At 42.9% G+C, this 16,264-nt stretch overlaps 1 protein-coding gene across 2 annotated transcripts in view; it reads right to left on the bottom strand.

Moving 5' to 3' along the window:
* Positions 1–413: 413 nt before the first annotated feature.
* The window catches only part of ptn (pleiotrophin), a 74,283-nt gene continuing 58,432 nt past the window's right edge, over positions 414–16,264 (bottom strand). For both annotated transcript variants that reach the window (XM_080757469.1, XM_080757468.1), the window contains exons 2-5: positions 15,661–15,755; positions 14,976–15,149; positions 10,181–10,342; positions 414–1,310 (exon numbers count right to left, since the gene is read on the bottom strand). In XM_080757469.1, the coding sequence (XP_080613595.1) occupies positions 1,255–1,310; positions 10,181–10,342; positions 14,976–15,149; positions 15,661–15,754 (486 nt within the window). In that variant the 5' untranslated portion in view covers position 15,755 and the 3' untranslated portion in view covers positions 414–1,254. The remainder of the gene's footprint in view (positions 1,311–10,180; positions 10,343–14,975; positions 15,150–15,660; positions 15,756–16,264) is intronic.

Here is a 16,264-nt window from a genome sequence, read left to right as displayed (position 1 = left end):
TGCGGTACAGTTGAAATGTACATACGTGTGTTTAATGCCTACTATCTGAATGTTCCCCTTCAGGATTCCCGTCTTTGCCCCTTCCCCCTACTATGATACGTCCTTCCCATGTACAGTGACAATGTTATTGATATCTTTTTTTCCTTTTCCTTTCTTTTCTTTTTGATGCATTATGATTGACTATTTGTTCTGGACGAGGAAACGAGACAGTATATAAAGATCGATCACTGGCCACCTGCTATGACACTGTAAAATTAATTACATGAGTGGATACATTGTGCCATAAATACTTTTTGGAAAGAACTCACAAATAAAGATCTATGCGATGTGTTTGAAAACGTTGGATTATTTGCATTATGGGCATTATGTACACAAGAAGTAAATAAGCAAAGTAAATAATCTTTTCTACCTTTATTTGTTGGGGGGTGGCGGGAGGGGAGGGTGGCTGGGGATGGTAATAGAAAACAGGGAATGTTAATTCCAGTTGAGGACTACAATGGCAGGACATTCATTTTATACAGGAGGTAAAAACCTAGACTGGATATAAACTGAGGTACAGTGAAGCAGCACAGGGAGATACGTACACACTTGAAAAAGAAATTACAGTTTGAACACATGTACAGTAGCTACATTATCGCAGTCTCCTGGAAGGAGTACACAGAACTATATCTTGTTTCTCATACTATAAGAAAAATGGAACTGATCATGAAATTAATCATCGTCAACCCCGCTAAACATCAAAAGTTTCCAAAGGGTCTTGAGTGAAACTTTTCACTCTATAATTAACTTGGGAGTTGTTTTCTTTCTGTTACTTTGAACCAGTGGCTTCATTAAAAAGGGACATGCACCGAAGACTTTTACAAATTGCAGTTATAGCCTACGACGCCGTGGCAATACAAATCCTACCCCAATTTGCTCTTCATGAAAACAGTCCTAGAAATAAAAAAAAAGGTAAAAGGATCATTTTAGTAAAACACATTTTTCATATACATTATTCATACAACTGAGTATTATTACGTGTACCTATTGTCACAACAAAAGTGTTGCTTCTTATCGTGAACTAGGAAAAAGTAAAAAACAACACATCATTTCTACAGGTTGTTTTCTTGTATTCCCGCTGGTCTGTCGATGCTATACTGTAGGTCGCCTACCGTCGACCTACAGGACAGTAACGGAGAGGAGCCATGTTGGAACTAGGCAATGGTACTGTGCCGCCTCGTCTTTCTGCTTCCTCCCTGCATGGCGACAAAACCATTAGTCCATCGGGGTGCGATCTCGCTTCTTTCCCTCCTTCTTTTGCTTCTTTGAGTCTGCAAGAAAATGGTAAATGCATTTAAGTATAGAGCCCTTTATCCACATGTGCATGACATTCAATTTCACACACCAACAGCGGAGGCAAACCCGCAAGACTCCGACCAGTTCGTCGGGAAGCAGTTAGGGGTTCTGTGTCTTACTCAAGGACACGTCGACACGAAGCAATAAGGGGGGGAGCCGCGGGGATCACAACCAGGGAGAGAAGTACTACCGTAGTAGACGACCCGCAGCACTCAAACAAAATCCTTAAAGGTGCAAGGCTCGAAAATATAAGTTGAAATGAAGAAAAATGAAGAAAATGCCAGCACTCATTATATGTCCTTTTACAGTACATGACTTGGTACCATAAACAGAGACTTCTTATTGATACTGTGTAAGATGACAATGGTTGACACCTGTGTTCAATTACTCTTGATTGTATCTCATACTCATGCATAAATACCACACTTCCTGTCATCTTGTCACAAACGCTGAGGAAGGCCAGACAGGCCGAAACGCGTACGTTTTCAGTCTCAGAGGTAAATAAAGTCATGTAAAAAGACATAATGAGTGCTTTACCGGTATATACTTGAAACTTGAAAACGACTGTGGCAGCAAGAAATAATGCTTTACAACAAAACCTCATCCCAGTAGTGTATAACAAGCTTTGTTCCCCCTCCTCGCCTTATGCTTATGAGCTTATGATAATTGAACATGTGTTTTCTGCACCCCTAGAGTGCAGGTTACAGAGCTTTTGGAAGGCAATCACCAAACCGCAGTCACCGCCCCGCCACCACGGTGCTTTTGATGAGTGGAGCCTGCAGCTACTGGCCAGAGGGGGTTGATTTGATGGCTCAGTGTGAACAGTACAGTCGCTAGGAGGAAAAAAACATGCTTTATCATCTTTCTACAAGAGTGGATATGGTGCCTCCGCTCTGCCATCATGGCAGAAGCCACAGTCGCTGTTTTTCTGCTCTGTGGCTTCGCCACTCAATTGAACAGGAAGGGAGGGCGGCCAGCACACAGCTGGCCGCCATCCATCAGTTTTGGTGGTCATACGGACCCTCAGATTATGTGGGTCCATTTGTCCGTACGTGTGTGTGTGTGTGTGTGTGTGTGTGTGTGTGTGTGTGTGTGTGTACGTGTACGTGTGTGTGTCGTGTGACTGCCTTTGTCCCCCTCTCTGCCTTGGCCTGTCCGAGTCGTGTGCAGTGGTGGAAGAAGTACTCACGTAAGTACTCAAGTACGCACGTTTTACTTAAGTAAAAGTATCAACACTGCAATGTAGAAATACTCTGTTACAAGTAAAAGGCCAGATTTCAAAATGCACTTGAATAAAAGTACACAAGTAGTAAGGAAGTAGTAAGGAAGTGAGACAAATGTTAGCCATGAAATGTTAGCCAAGGACTAAAATATCTAAAAGACACACATTATGCACATAAAACCACCCAGGAAAGTGTTTCTAGTGTCCTATAAACATGATTAAAATGAGATTGCAAAAGGGGTGAAGTGGCCCTTTAAAATGAGATCTGGCTGCAAACGGGGTGAAGTGGCCCTTCAAGTAAATTACTTTCCACCACTGTGGCCGTGTCTCTGTGTATGCATGCATGCTTCAAATGTACTCCATCACACTGTTCCTCAATAATGTGCTTGTCTTGTTCCGTCTGTGAGCATACACGGCTACTTTCCAATAAACCGTTGCTGTCGGGAGGAAACCTCATAACTACCATTTTTGAGGTTTTTGAATTTATTCCATAAATCGGTGCCATTGAGCCCCTTTACGTCCACCACCTCTCTCCTTCTCATATTAGCGACTTTAAGCAACGACGGATACGGCAGTCGGCTACGGCAACCGGAAATGGATCAGTGCATCGATACAGAAACCTGCTCTCCGTCGCAGCCCTTTCTACTACGGCAGAACCAACACTTACACGTAGTGTCTACAACGCCATGTCATCATAACCCTGTTCATTGAAATTATAGCTGTCATACATTTAACACAGATTGCTCCATCACCTCTCTTATGCCGTGTGATGTGTTGGCATGCTCTAAATGAAGAAATAACACTCATACCATATGTCATATTAACCATGTTTATTAAAACGGTTTTAGAATGACACAGATTGCTCCAGCACCTTCCTCTTTCCGTCATGTCCAGCGATGTTTGACACATGCTGCATATGCGCGTCACTATGGCAACCAATGTCGCCGGAGGCTGTTTGCTTAACGATTTTGACAGCTACGGCGTGGGCGTCAAAGCCGCCGTACTTCCGCGTAGCGGAGCTATCCTGAAAACAGTCGTTGCTTAAAGTCCCTACAATCTAAAGTCACAACACCAACTTTGATGAGGCAGTATTGCATCGTTTAAAAAACATAAGGTTTTATTAATTTCCTTAAAACGTATATTTTTTCATTTCCTGAAAAATGAACATTTTGGAGTTATGAGGTTTCCTCCCGGACAGCAGAGATATGCTGCCCTGTCTCTCTTATTTAGGCGCTTGATGGAGACGAAGGGAGGGAGGGAGCTAAAGCAGATAGATGGGGGTAATTCATCTCAAAACGTCTTCAGTTAGCTCAGAGCATTCTGCTCTGGCAGGCGTGTTCGGTGGGCATCTGTACTGAAAGAGGCGCGAGTGGGCTGGCTAATCAACCAGTGTTGTTGATTTTGTCGACTAAAACCAAGACGAAAAATGGTCGTCGACTAAACCTTTTTCACTGACAAAAACTAAATAGAGACGAAACGAAAACTAAGCTATGATGACTAAACTAAGGCTAAATAGATCAACAATTTCGTCAAGAAATAAAAACTAGACTAAAATGTTAGGAAGGGAAGGGACTAGTGGACAAGACATCCAGTATAAGTCATTTTACTAAATACATTTTAGTTGACTAAATCGACCGTAGATTGAAAGTCGACTTAAAATCTCATGACATTTAGTCGACTAAAACTAGACTAACACTAAAACATTCCGGGTGACTAAAAGGTGACTAAAACTAAATGAAAACTATTCAAAAGACTACGGCTAAAACTAAAATCAAATACAATACTGTAATCAATCAGTGTGTCTAGCCACGTCTGCACCTGAATAATGCACATCATTAAGGTTGATTGTGTTGTTTAGAGTCTCGCAAACTTCAGTCCAAATAGTCTGCACCTAAAACGAGTCAAAGAAAGAAGTAAATAGAACATGGACGTGCATCAAGTGTCACTGTTATCTAGAGCTGGAAAAATGCAATATCAATGAGGTGAGATTGCTTTGGTGACCCATATGCACATTAACGAAGCAATTACAGCAACAGACATATACAGACAATTAGACACTGATTGTATATTGTGAGTGTCTGGCAGAAACCTGATATTTCCATATTGCAAAGTTTTTTAACAAGAGTGTAGAAGAAAATGCTGCTGAAACTGTGAGCTATCTTTGGAACATATTGGAACATATAAGTGGTAAATGGTAAATGGTGCATTTATTATATATAGCGCCATCCGGTAACTCTACCCCTGTCCCTGTGTGAAAGTATTAAACAGAGCTCGCGACTAAATAATAACTACATTGGATCACATGCCATTTCTCCATTCCCTGAAAAGTAACAGTGATGATTTAGACGTGCAAGGTTTCCACCCGCCACCATTAATATAAATATGGTAAACCAGGCAGGCGATGGAAAGCTACAAGTTAAGCTTGGTCAATTCAAGTTTAAACATTCAAAAACGATGTTATCTGAAAGTTGGACACGTCCTCTCGTCACCCCAGTTGCAAACATCCATGAGCGAGTTATCAAGATTTTGACATGCGAGCGAGAAAGACCGCCATGCATGCATGCAAAACGCGGGAAAATGCCGTTCAGTTTGCTTGCTTTCATTTGTTGGAATGTTTATATGTATTTATTTAATTATCCCGCCTGATGTTTTTCGTCAGCATATTATTTCTTCTCCCTTCCCTTGGGGAGAGAGATTGGAAGAGAGCCTGTTCTCTGTGTTAGCGCACCGTCCATGCTACAGCGCGTTCCGCTGCATTGGCACATTGCATTGCTCCTCTCCCTCTCCCCCTCCACTTTGCCCCGCTGTCTCCGACAGGCTCGTAATCAGACCAACACAGCTTTTCTCTCAGCCCAGATGTCGAGAAGCTGCCCCTGTGCAATAATAGCGTGCCTGACTCTGAATGCTCTCCCTTTTGCATTCAGAGAGCGGAATAGCGCAGTAAGCCGACGCCTTTCCTTGGGGGACAAGAAGCTAGCACTGTAACCGCGCGCGAAACCAATTCAGAGATGCTAGATTTATTCCCCACAAAGCCTTTTGTTTCCGCCTCGCAAAAAACATGGGAGTTGCGTCCCAACAACACGCTGCTGGGTCAAGAAAGATCATTCATTCATGCAGCCAAGGGACGGACGGACGGACGGACGGACGGAGCTTGCTTCTACAGGTATTCATAATGTTTCATTTCTGTCACTCTTTATTCTCTCGCCTCGTCTCTCTTTCAGTCTGCCGGGCCCTTGTTTCATCAGGGTTTTAGTTAGACAGCAAAGGCATGGCGCTCTGCTCTGAACCCGGGCCCCCGATCTCGCTCCCTGCAGGCTCCTCTTATAAGCATTGTCTCCTGTAGAATCTGCAGGTGTGTGTGTGTGTGTGTATGTGTGTGTGTGTGTATGTGGGGTGGTGCTATCTCCAAGACCCCAGGTGGCTGTTTAGAATTCATGCATTTGGAACATTTTCCTTTCACGTGGCCCTAGGCTTTTCATGTATGCACATCACACACCAGTTACTTAAGTTACTTTCCACCACTGCTTTTCATGTATGCACACGTGTGTGCACACTACGCGCGCGCACACACACACACTCACACTCACACACACACAAGGGACACAATTCCCATCGCAACACCCCCATCTTACCCCTTACCGACCTAAGCCCCCCAGCCCACCTTACCACAGGAGCCCATCAACCTCTATTTCTTTCCCGCATTAACCCCTCTCGTCCTGTTCCCAAAGCTTATCTCCTAGCTGACAGACGTGGGGAAATAACACCTTTCTGTGCTATAGCCGCTCTCTCTCTTTCCTGCACCGTCTCCCTTAATCATCATGGACACTGTCACGCTCTCCCCGTTTCCACTGGTGGAGAGTAACTAAGTGCACATACTCAAGTACTGTACTTAACCCATTTTGGGCGAGAACCCCTTTTGGTGTTAGCATTATGCTACAGTATGCTTTAGCTATTGAAAAATAGCAGATCTACAAGCTCAAAGCGCGCCACCGAGTGGCGCGCTACGAGCTTGTAGGTCTGCTATTTTTGAAAAGTCCGAAGAACGACTGACACAGAAGCATAGCTTTTTCAGAAAACTGTCAGGAAGAAGACATTTTTAGAAACTGATCTCAGGTCAGAATGGGTTAAGTACAGTTTTGAGGTACTTTACTTGAGTATTTCCACTTTTACTTCTACTCCACTACATCTCAGAGGCAAATATTGTACTTTTACTTCACTGCATTTATTTGAAAACTTTAGCTACTAGTTACTTTGTAGATTTGTATTACTATTACAAAACATGCATTACTGCAGCCCTACGTATATATTCATTTCGGCCATTTGAAAATAGCTGATCTACTTATTCTACTAATCGGGCAGATAACACGATTTTTTAAATATATTTAGATTAGATTAGAATAGAAAGCCTGCATTTTCTATTGGTTGGATTCCCCATCGATGATGTGGACGGTGTGGTGGTTTTTGAACTGCCCACAGCCCTCCCATGAGACACAGACAGAGTAGAAAAAAATGGTGGGATTTTATCATGAACATTAGTGAGGACCAATTATATTAAGGTAGGTTGAAAAGTGGTCCATTAATGGAAATGGAGGATGTGTGTGTGTCCCAATGGCTTAAAAGGAATCACCTAACTCTTAATAAAAAAAATGACTTTTCAAAAAGGAGAGAAAATAATGAGCTAACATTAAAAATAGACACATAAAAAAGTTGAGCAAAAACGAACCGTTTCAGTTTTAACCGACATACGACCTTCACCGAGTAGCAGCTGTTAACTTCAGAGTAATAAAAAAGGTAGCTTAATGCTCCTACTTAAGAAACACCCGGTCACCATGCATGCATTAACGATGGGCTGTCCAGTTCAATATCCAAGAGGGAAGACTCAAGGGGAAGGCTCTCGTTTCGAAGGAGTCTGGCATCCGTCTGGATCGGAATTTAATTTGAATAGCACGTCGTATTTGAGCACTGAGCTCACTGCTCACTTGGGTTGCAGATAAATAGCAGACAAAACAATACCACACTGAGGAGCCATTCGTTCTTTAATATCTACAACCTGTCTATTCTAGATCTTACCTCAGGTGTTTTCATGACCTATCGGAGAAAAGCCAGAAAAACAACAATGCACTGAATTCTGGGTGTTAGTCATGACTGAGGGAGTTTGACTTGCATTTACTGCTGAATAGTGAGTTAACCTCTTTACCACAGTATTCCACGGCTGCCCTTCCCATCTCCCGAGGAGCCATGTAGGATTATTTCCACTGCTAGCCGATAGGGGATACAATATGAAGGCAAGACAGGGTTGGCAAATACGTTTAACTCAAATATTTGCTTCTGGGGGGGGGGGGGGGGGTCTCTGGAACTACTAGATTTTCAGATGGGTGTCGCAAACCAAGTCCATATCATTTTCGGGGCTCCTTGACATGAAAATGTTTGGGAACCACTGACAACCACTGACAACCACTGACATAGAAACATGGGATTTTCAGAAAACTGTCAGTATTTAGAAGACATTTGTAGAATCGTCCTCAAGTCTAAATGTGTTAAATAATTTAAACGATACATTATATATATATATATATATATATATATATATATATATATATATTCAACAATGCATTCTACTCTTTCCTGTACAACAGTCCTAAGTTACTGTAAAGTAGGCCTTCATACCGTATAGGAGTCAATGTCACGGGACAATCCAAGGACAATATACAAGGGTATAGCAAAGATTAACTGAGAATAATGACTTGATGTATTGTTGCTGTCATGCAATTTATAACGTCGGGGACACCCAATGGCTCATTTAATTTCATAATGTCTGTGTCATATTTAATCCAACTGGGCAAATTAAGTTCCCTCTCTCATGTGCCTAGTAGTTCAGATTTCCATAATGTTCACGGCCCTAGTAAATTTAAAAAGGCTTTCACAGCCTGCTGTCTCTTTATCTCAGCAAATGCAGCGATATGTATTAATGTCTTCAAAATCTAGTCTAGCATTTCAAGTATAGAAGCTCACAAACATGCCCTGCATTAATTACAGCAATATGTATTAACATATAATGTCTTCAAAATCTAGTCTAGCATTTCAAGTATAGAAGCTCACAAACATGCCCTGCATTAAATACAGCTATTAAAATATAATGTCTTCTAAATCTAGTCTAGCATTTCAAGTATAGAAGCTCACAAACTTAGATTATTGGAGATTTCATATCCCCAAGAGCTACACTTAATTAAGCCAACTAAGTTAACCTTCCCTGTAACTGTGTTGCTGCAATAAACACTATAGACCACCACATCTTACATGACCTTGTTGGGTGTAGGCCCAGGGTGTGTTTCAATGTTATGAAGACGATTGACGTCACTGCCACTAGAGGGCGCTGTTATCCCTGGTTAGTTATTTTAATTTATTTTTTGTGTTGAAATCCCCATAGACCTTAGATCGCCTCCAATAAGTACTATGTTCTAGTGGCTCTGCATCGTTTATGACAATGGTCCGGGGACCACCAGTGGGCCTTGAGGGGATTCCAGGTGGTCCCCAGCTAAATGATGGAGAGTTGGTAACCAATATAGATAAATATCTATAAGGGGGGTGAGAGCGTAACATTTTACGCTCTCAAGAGTGAAATTATAGGCCTACTTAATTTACAAGAAGTCTACACATTTAGAGAGAATGTAGAAGAATTTTTATTTTGATCAACGTTTGCCTGTTCCTGTTTCCTTATGGTACCAACCAACATCAATACAGCATGGAATTGTGGACAAAATCTTATCCAAACATTCTTAAGTTTTGGGTCTGTGATGCTAAATCTCATTACATGGTGGCCAGTGGCTCAATTTGCTCAAATGCTGAATAAATAATGGACCTTGATACCTCTGAAATCAACTAAATCTAATAAAATACGTCACACTCCGTCAAGTGATGGATGGGTGTGACGTATGCCGTGTGCAGGCCAGAAATGCAGTCTTTTCTACATTTCCGATTAGATTTTGATTTTGATCATTATTACAAAACATAATTACATTAACCACTTCAGTCCTATATACATAGATCTACAAGCTCACTGTCGGCTATTTTCAAAAAAATTGTAGACATTTGAAAACTCGAAATGGAACCTTCCCCATAATGAGCAATGGTCTACTTTTGGTACTGGTTGGAATAACGTGTTCCTTCCACGCGCTACGTCCAACCAGGGAAACTCCCCCCCCTGTCAGGTGTAAAGGAGCGTGAAGGAAGCATGAGTTCAAGTCTGTTGCTCTCCCCAGGTTGATGGAGGGTGTGTAGAGCCCAGGATCACATTAGATAATTGACACAGGGGTGAAAATGGGTTACAAAATGGTGGGATAAAAAATATTAAAAAAAAGGAAAAAAAAGAATCCGCAGCCTGCAGCTACAGAGACTACTCCAAAACTGCCCCCGAGTAGAGCGCGCCTCCTCCTAACGTTTTTTTATTCCGATTATAGAGCGTCGGGGGTGTATTGGAGCTTGGTATTTCCTTTCCAAGGAAGCCTATACGTTGGAGCCTACCTTGGAGCTTGGTCTTGAGGACCTTCCCAGGGTTTGGGTTTATAAGCCTACCTTGGAGCTTGGTCTTGAGGACCTTCCCAGGGTTTGGGTTTATAAGCCTACCTTGGAGCTTGGTCTTGGGGACCTTCCCGCAGGGTTTGGTGGCGGTGACGGTGGTGGCACAGGTGGCGTCCATCAGCGCTCGTTTCAGAACGCCCGTGCGGTTCTTCTTGCCCGTCGCCAGGTCACACTCTCCCCACGCCTGGAAGTCATACTTGCATTCGCCTGCAACGCACAGAATATCACAATGACACAATCACCATCTGATCGGAAAATCAGTGCAATTCAATTCCATTCAAACAAAGGGGCTTCATTGGCTTGAGAAAACATACGTTTGGCCGTGGTGTAGTAGTATACATTAGCTAAGTAACTTTACTCGATTGCTGTGCAATCTTGAGGTATTTGTACTTTACTTGAGTAATTCCAATTTCTAGTACTTTTAAGGTGGTAAAAATCAGAAAAAGGGATTCTACTCCACTACATCTCAGAGGCAAATATTGTAGTTTTACTAAATTAACTCAAATACATTATTTTGAAAACTTAAGTTACTAGTTGTTACTTTGTAACATACATTAACCACTTCAGCTCCATTTCGTCCAATTGAAAATAGCCGATCTACAAGATCACAATGCGTCGCGAATCTCGCGATGCGAGGCAATTTGAGGCTGTAGATCGGCTATTTTCAAAAGATGTTCATACATTTGAAAACTTGAAATGGGACATTCTACATGACCAGTCCGACTACTTTTATAACTTAAAGTACATTGTTATACACCAATGGCGGAGGAAACCATGCAAGGCACCAACCTGCACATCGGGAGCAATTAGGGGTTCAGAGTCTTGCTCAAGGACACTTCGACACTAACTCTGGGGGAGCCCACAGGGATCGAACTGGGAACCTTGTGGTTCTCCATGGCCATACTGTCGCCCCAATATAATAAAAACAGTTGAAAATGGGGAAAGTATATAGTTGGAGGGGGTACAGCAATATGTAAACAGCTATGTCACATTGCGTCGTTATATACAGTACATACATTTTAGACAGCAATCTTTTGCAGTCACTTTGGGATAAATATAATCATTTTTCTCACTTTGGGTGTGTGTAATCTGTGGGAAGTATGTATGCGTCTCTGATGTCTTGATATGAGTGGGCAAGTGGTTCGAAGGTGTAGCTCTGATCCTGTGATTAGTCAGCTCAGTTTGGGAGTCATCCAATTCCAATTGGCCGCTTGAAGACAAAGTTTTAATTTGCTCGGCTTTCATCTATACCTCTTATCTGTGGAAACTGCCCAAGATCGGCCAAAGCAGGTATAATTAATGTTTCGCTGCACAAAACCCCGGCTTTTCAGATTAGTTTTTCTTCCCATTGACCAAAACATTAGTGAGCAAGGTGCTCATGCCGTCGCTTCGTGCCTCAAACCATGTACTGAATAAAATCCTCAGAAGAGGTTCATTTTGGATGGAACCGAGGATCCCAGTGGTTTCATTCGTACACTCGGAGTTGAATTAACACAGTTATGCAGATTAGATAAATCAAAGCACGTTTACGGCCGTCTGTCCCGGACATCTTATTTTCTCTGTGGAAATAAATAGTTTCAGCAGTGCAGCAAAATTTGGTTTTTCATCTGCAACCTATACTGCATTTCATATACAGGCATACATTATTTAACATGTTGTTGCCTCATGTGAACTCATCCCCAAGCAGATGCAGGGCAGCAAAGGACAGCAGAGGCTGGAGTAGACTATAGAACAGTGTTGATTTTGACAGCACATTTCATAGTCAGTCTTTTAACTGAAATGTAATTTACTTTTAGTTATATAGAGTGCCGAAGTCCTGACGTCTAGTTTTTTTTTTCAAGGTAGCCGATGAACATTTTTCGTCATAGTTTTTAGTTGACAAAATCAACACTGCTGAAAACAACAACATATACAGCATTATATGCTTGAGCGTGCGTGCTCGCACGTACACGACGTGTGTCGCCTGCGTGCGCGGATGACCCGACTCCACATCTCCATATCTGCGGATGTGCGTCTCCCCTATCTCCCTCCATTATTTTTGCTGCCGCTCAAGCTGCCAGCTCCCTCATGGCTATGACACTCGTTGCTCATGTGTCGGCTTCGCCTCCCTGCATGAAAGCCATCTGCCCCTGTCACCTGCCTCTGAGATCCCAGGGTATACTCATCATCAGAGGGGGGTGGGAGGGAGGTGAGGGGAGAAGAGATGGTGAGAGGAGAGAGTGGAGTGGAGAGCGGGTGTGACAGGACCGTTGTCAGGAATCCACCAGGGAGCATCCTAAAAAGATTCAGCTCTGGAACCGTGTGCCTATAATTTGTCTCTTGAGAGCGCAACCGTGTTGCCTCAAAAACCACCTCTAACTTTATAGGGCGGATTCAGACTGGGTCTGATTGATTCGGACCGTTCCCGTTACTCAGACACTAGCAGGATTATTATTTTCTATCAACCATCAAAAGGCATAACCATGGTACTGTGTCAATAATGTGGTATAAACTCAGCACAAAAGGTTCAGAAACGTAACTTTGGTCAATTATTTCTCACTTTAATAATACCAATTGGTATTGTATCATTTTAATCGTTGATTAGGCACCTTTACAACGAGGTACAGCTTGTAAGGACCAGGCGTTCGTGGAATGAGCAACACTGCTAAATGTGTGGGTTGCACCCCCAAAATAATTGCCGAAATGGCAAATGGTTGGTATTCAACCCTTGATTTGAGTTTCTTAGTTCAAGGTACGTAAGGTTGTCTCTGGCAAGTGATTTGGGTCTACATCACCCCTACATGGATGTACAGGTGTGCACCAGCAGATATACTCGTCCACAGAGACGGTCCAAAGATCTCCCTGTATACTCTCTCCTGCAACCAGCGATGCATTATGAAAGAAACATTTGTTATTGAAGAGTCCCATTTCTAAAAGTGTGACTTTTAGAAAGAAGAAGTCACACCTGTGTGAACTGAGTGGTGCAACTCCCCTCTCCCCCTGCATGTCTCTCTCTCTCTCTCTCTCTCTCTCTCTCTCTCTCTCTCTCTCTCTGTAATTAGCACTAGGCAACAGTGCAACACTATCTCTCTCTCTCTCTCTCTGTTTCTGGCACAACAGCGCCACCTTTTCCCCTACTGGTACTCAGTCACATAGCCACACACATAGCCACATGGGTCACATAGTCACATAGGTTAACACGGACATTGCTGTTTCTTGGAGTGATTGCACCACTCAAAAATGTGAACAGAAAACGTTTTTCAATACAAGGAATTGTACATGTTTAAGTAACAAAAGAGACAATGTGTCAAAAAAGGTCATACCCCATCTGGGACGTGCAGAGAGTGTTAGAGAGGCAGAGGCTGAGATCCTGAAAGAGTGCACTTTTGGACAAAAATAGCAGATCTAAGCTCACTTAACTCACTCAAACTAGAATGAAAACTTTAAATAGAATAAATAAACGATTAAAAAGAATCACAGTGCTGCCACTAGGAGATTATTGTCATCTTGTTCTCCGTGCTCCGATCACTCACTAGCCTTATTTACAGGAAAACTCCACCACATCCAGGGTCTGCTAAACAGTGCTAATCACTAATCAGAGGCAATATGCAGCTACGGTATAGCTTTCCAACCCGATGACAATAATTGTTTTGGGATTGCTTGTGCTTATGAAAAGGCATGCGGGGCTCCGTGGGGTGTTTGTTCATAATAGCTTCTGATTACATACGGTACATGTTTTTCATTTCAAAATAATTATCTTTTACTTTGGATTCATTACATTTTCTGGGGGAAAAGGTGACAGCATACTGCAGACATTATAGAATGCAGGTATCACAAATGCATTATTTACACATTTATTTATTATATGTTTATTATTTATTACACTTAAAAACAAGTGTAATTCCTTGTACAGTATGTGTACACATACGGTACCTGGAAATAAAAAGAGGTTGGATTCTGCTCCAGTGCAGGGTCCATATATGGAGCTGGCCGGTTCTGACATCATTCTGACGTCTGCATATAGACTCCATATTTGGGCATGCCTGACAAATAACTCCATATATGGGCATAAAAAGGGACACAGACATAATATCTGCATGCGTTTCAACTTGCATCGTTCCAAGTAAGCCAGCGCCAGTGTCTTGCACTATTCCATGTTGTATTATTGTATTGTGTTATGTTGTGTTTTGTAATGTACAGTATGTTTAGCCTGCTGACAGCCTATTATAGTGCACAGGGAATTTCTCCTTGGGGACAATAAATTCATCATCATCATCATACTGATGAAATTCGAGATTCAAACATCGTCGGCCCATTTGTTTGACAACCAAGGTAAGAACCTAATTCATACTCCATCCAATGGCCGTGCTCCAGGGCTGGACTGGGTCAAAAAATTCTGCCCTGGCATTCTGCCCAGACCGGCCCACTACAGCCGGCAAGCAGATAGCAGATACTCTACACAAACAAACAAGCCCAAATAGAAGCACTGTTATACTACTGCCCCTGTACGTCAAGTGGCCAGTCCCAGGCTAGCCTCGGAAACCCAGACGTTTTTATTTCCAGGGAGAAAAAAAAGTCTGGGTCCAAGTCCACTTCAATTCGGTATAGAGTAGCGCAAACATCGCTCACTCTCTGCTGATTTCTGATCGTCTGCACATTCGTAAAATTGACATACACACGCTCCTCTCTCTCTCTGTCGCTCTAAGTAATTAGTCTCATGTCGCGCAGCTGCGCATAGTTTCTCCCGGCGGATCCTGCCGGGAGCTGCCTATGCCATAAAAAGCATAGGTGAGTTCCAGGCTAGTCCCAGACCCGCCGTGCTCATTGGTGTTCCGTTTGAAAACCAGCCACTCCTCCTCACCTCCAAACTTCTTCTTCCAGTTGCACGGTATCTTGCAGCGCTGGGTCTTGATGGTCTGCTTGCAGTCGGTTCCCGTGCGCGTGCCCTCTCTGGTGCCCAGGCCGCAGTCCCCCTCGTTGGCCACGCACACGCTCCACTGCCACTCTCCGCAGTCCGACTTACGCTCCTTCTTACCTGCCCCGGGATCACACGGATTAGAAATGCTGATGAATTATTGTTCCCCCGGTGCCTTATTAATTAGCATGGATACAACTGGGGTCGTCAAGGCAGGGAAAAGGTCAAACTATTCAATTATACACAAATCTGGAGACGCATCTGAAATTCAAACTTTAAACTGTTTAATGTGTATGCGAGAAGTCCGCAAATTTGCATCAAATTACCATGCGTCTGCACGAGTCATAGATTTCAATAGGATGCAGTGAGTTTACCAAGTTGCCAATGTGAACTAAACTTCAACTTAAAGGGACATTTCACCGCTGGAAGAAACTGCAGTCACTCAATGTTAATAGTATTTGTAGTAGTAATTTACTGCAAAATGGGTACTTTTACTAGAGTAAATTACGTGCCCAGAAGTAGCCGCCAGCCGTCCGGGCCATAACAGTGTATTTCTACATTGCATTCTTTTAAATATTTGAGTACTTTTGTCCACCTCTGGACACCAGTGAAACGGTGCAGGGGTTCCTACCTTGTTTCTCGCCCTTACCCACTTCGGCTGCAGTCACCGCCAGCACCAAGAGAGCCATGACGGCCATTCGTGTCCACTGCTGGTGTCCGTGCATTCTGAAGGAGAGAGAGAGAGAGAGAGACAACATCTTTAGCATAGGTTCATGCATTCTGAAGTGAGAGCGAGAGAGAGAGAGAGAGAGAGAGAGAGAGAGAGAGAGAGAGAGAGAGAGAGAGACAACACCTTTAGCATAAGTTCATGTATTCTGAAGTGAGAGAGAGAGAGACAACACCTTTAGCATAGCATAGGTTCATGCATTCTGAAGTGAGAGAGAGAGAGAGAGAGAGCGATAGAACATCTTTAGCATAGGTTAATGCATTCTGAAGGAGAGAGAGAGACAGAGACAGAGACAACACCTTTAGCATAGGTTCATGCATTCTGAAGAGAGAGAGAGAGAGAGAGAGAGAGAGAGAGAGAGAGAGAGAGAGAGAGATAGAGAGAGAGATAGAGGGAGAGGCAAACAAATGGCAATGTTTAAAACATAGAATGGAGCAGGCTTTCCACGGGTACTGCAGAAAGGTGCTCTCTGTTCAGATCAGAACATGCTTATTGGTAGTGATTAAAA

The sequence above is a fragment of the Protomyctophum bolini genome, assembly GCF_963924005.1.
Source record: "Protomyctophum bolini genome assembly, chromosome: 23".
NCBI classification, from domain to species: domain Eukaryota; kingdom Metazoa; phylum Chordata; class Actinopteri; order Myctophiformes; family Myctophidae; genus Protomyctophum; species Protomyctophum bolini.
The sequence above is the reverse complement of the archived record's forward strand: the minus strand, read 5'-3'. Positions and strand labels throughout refer to the sequence as shown.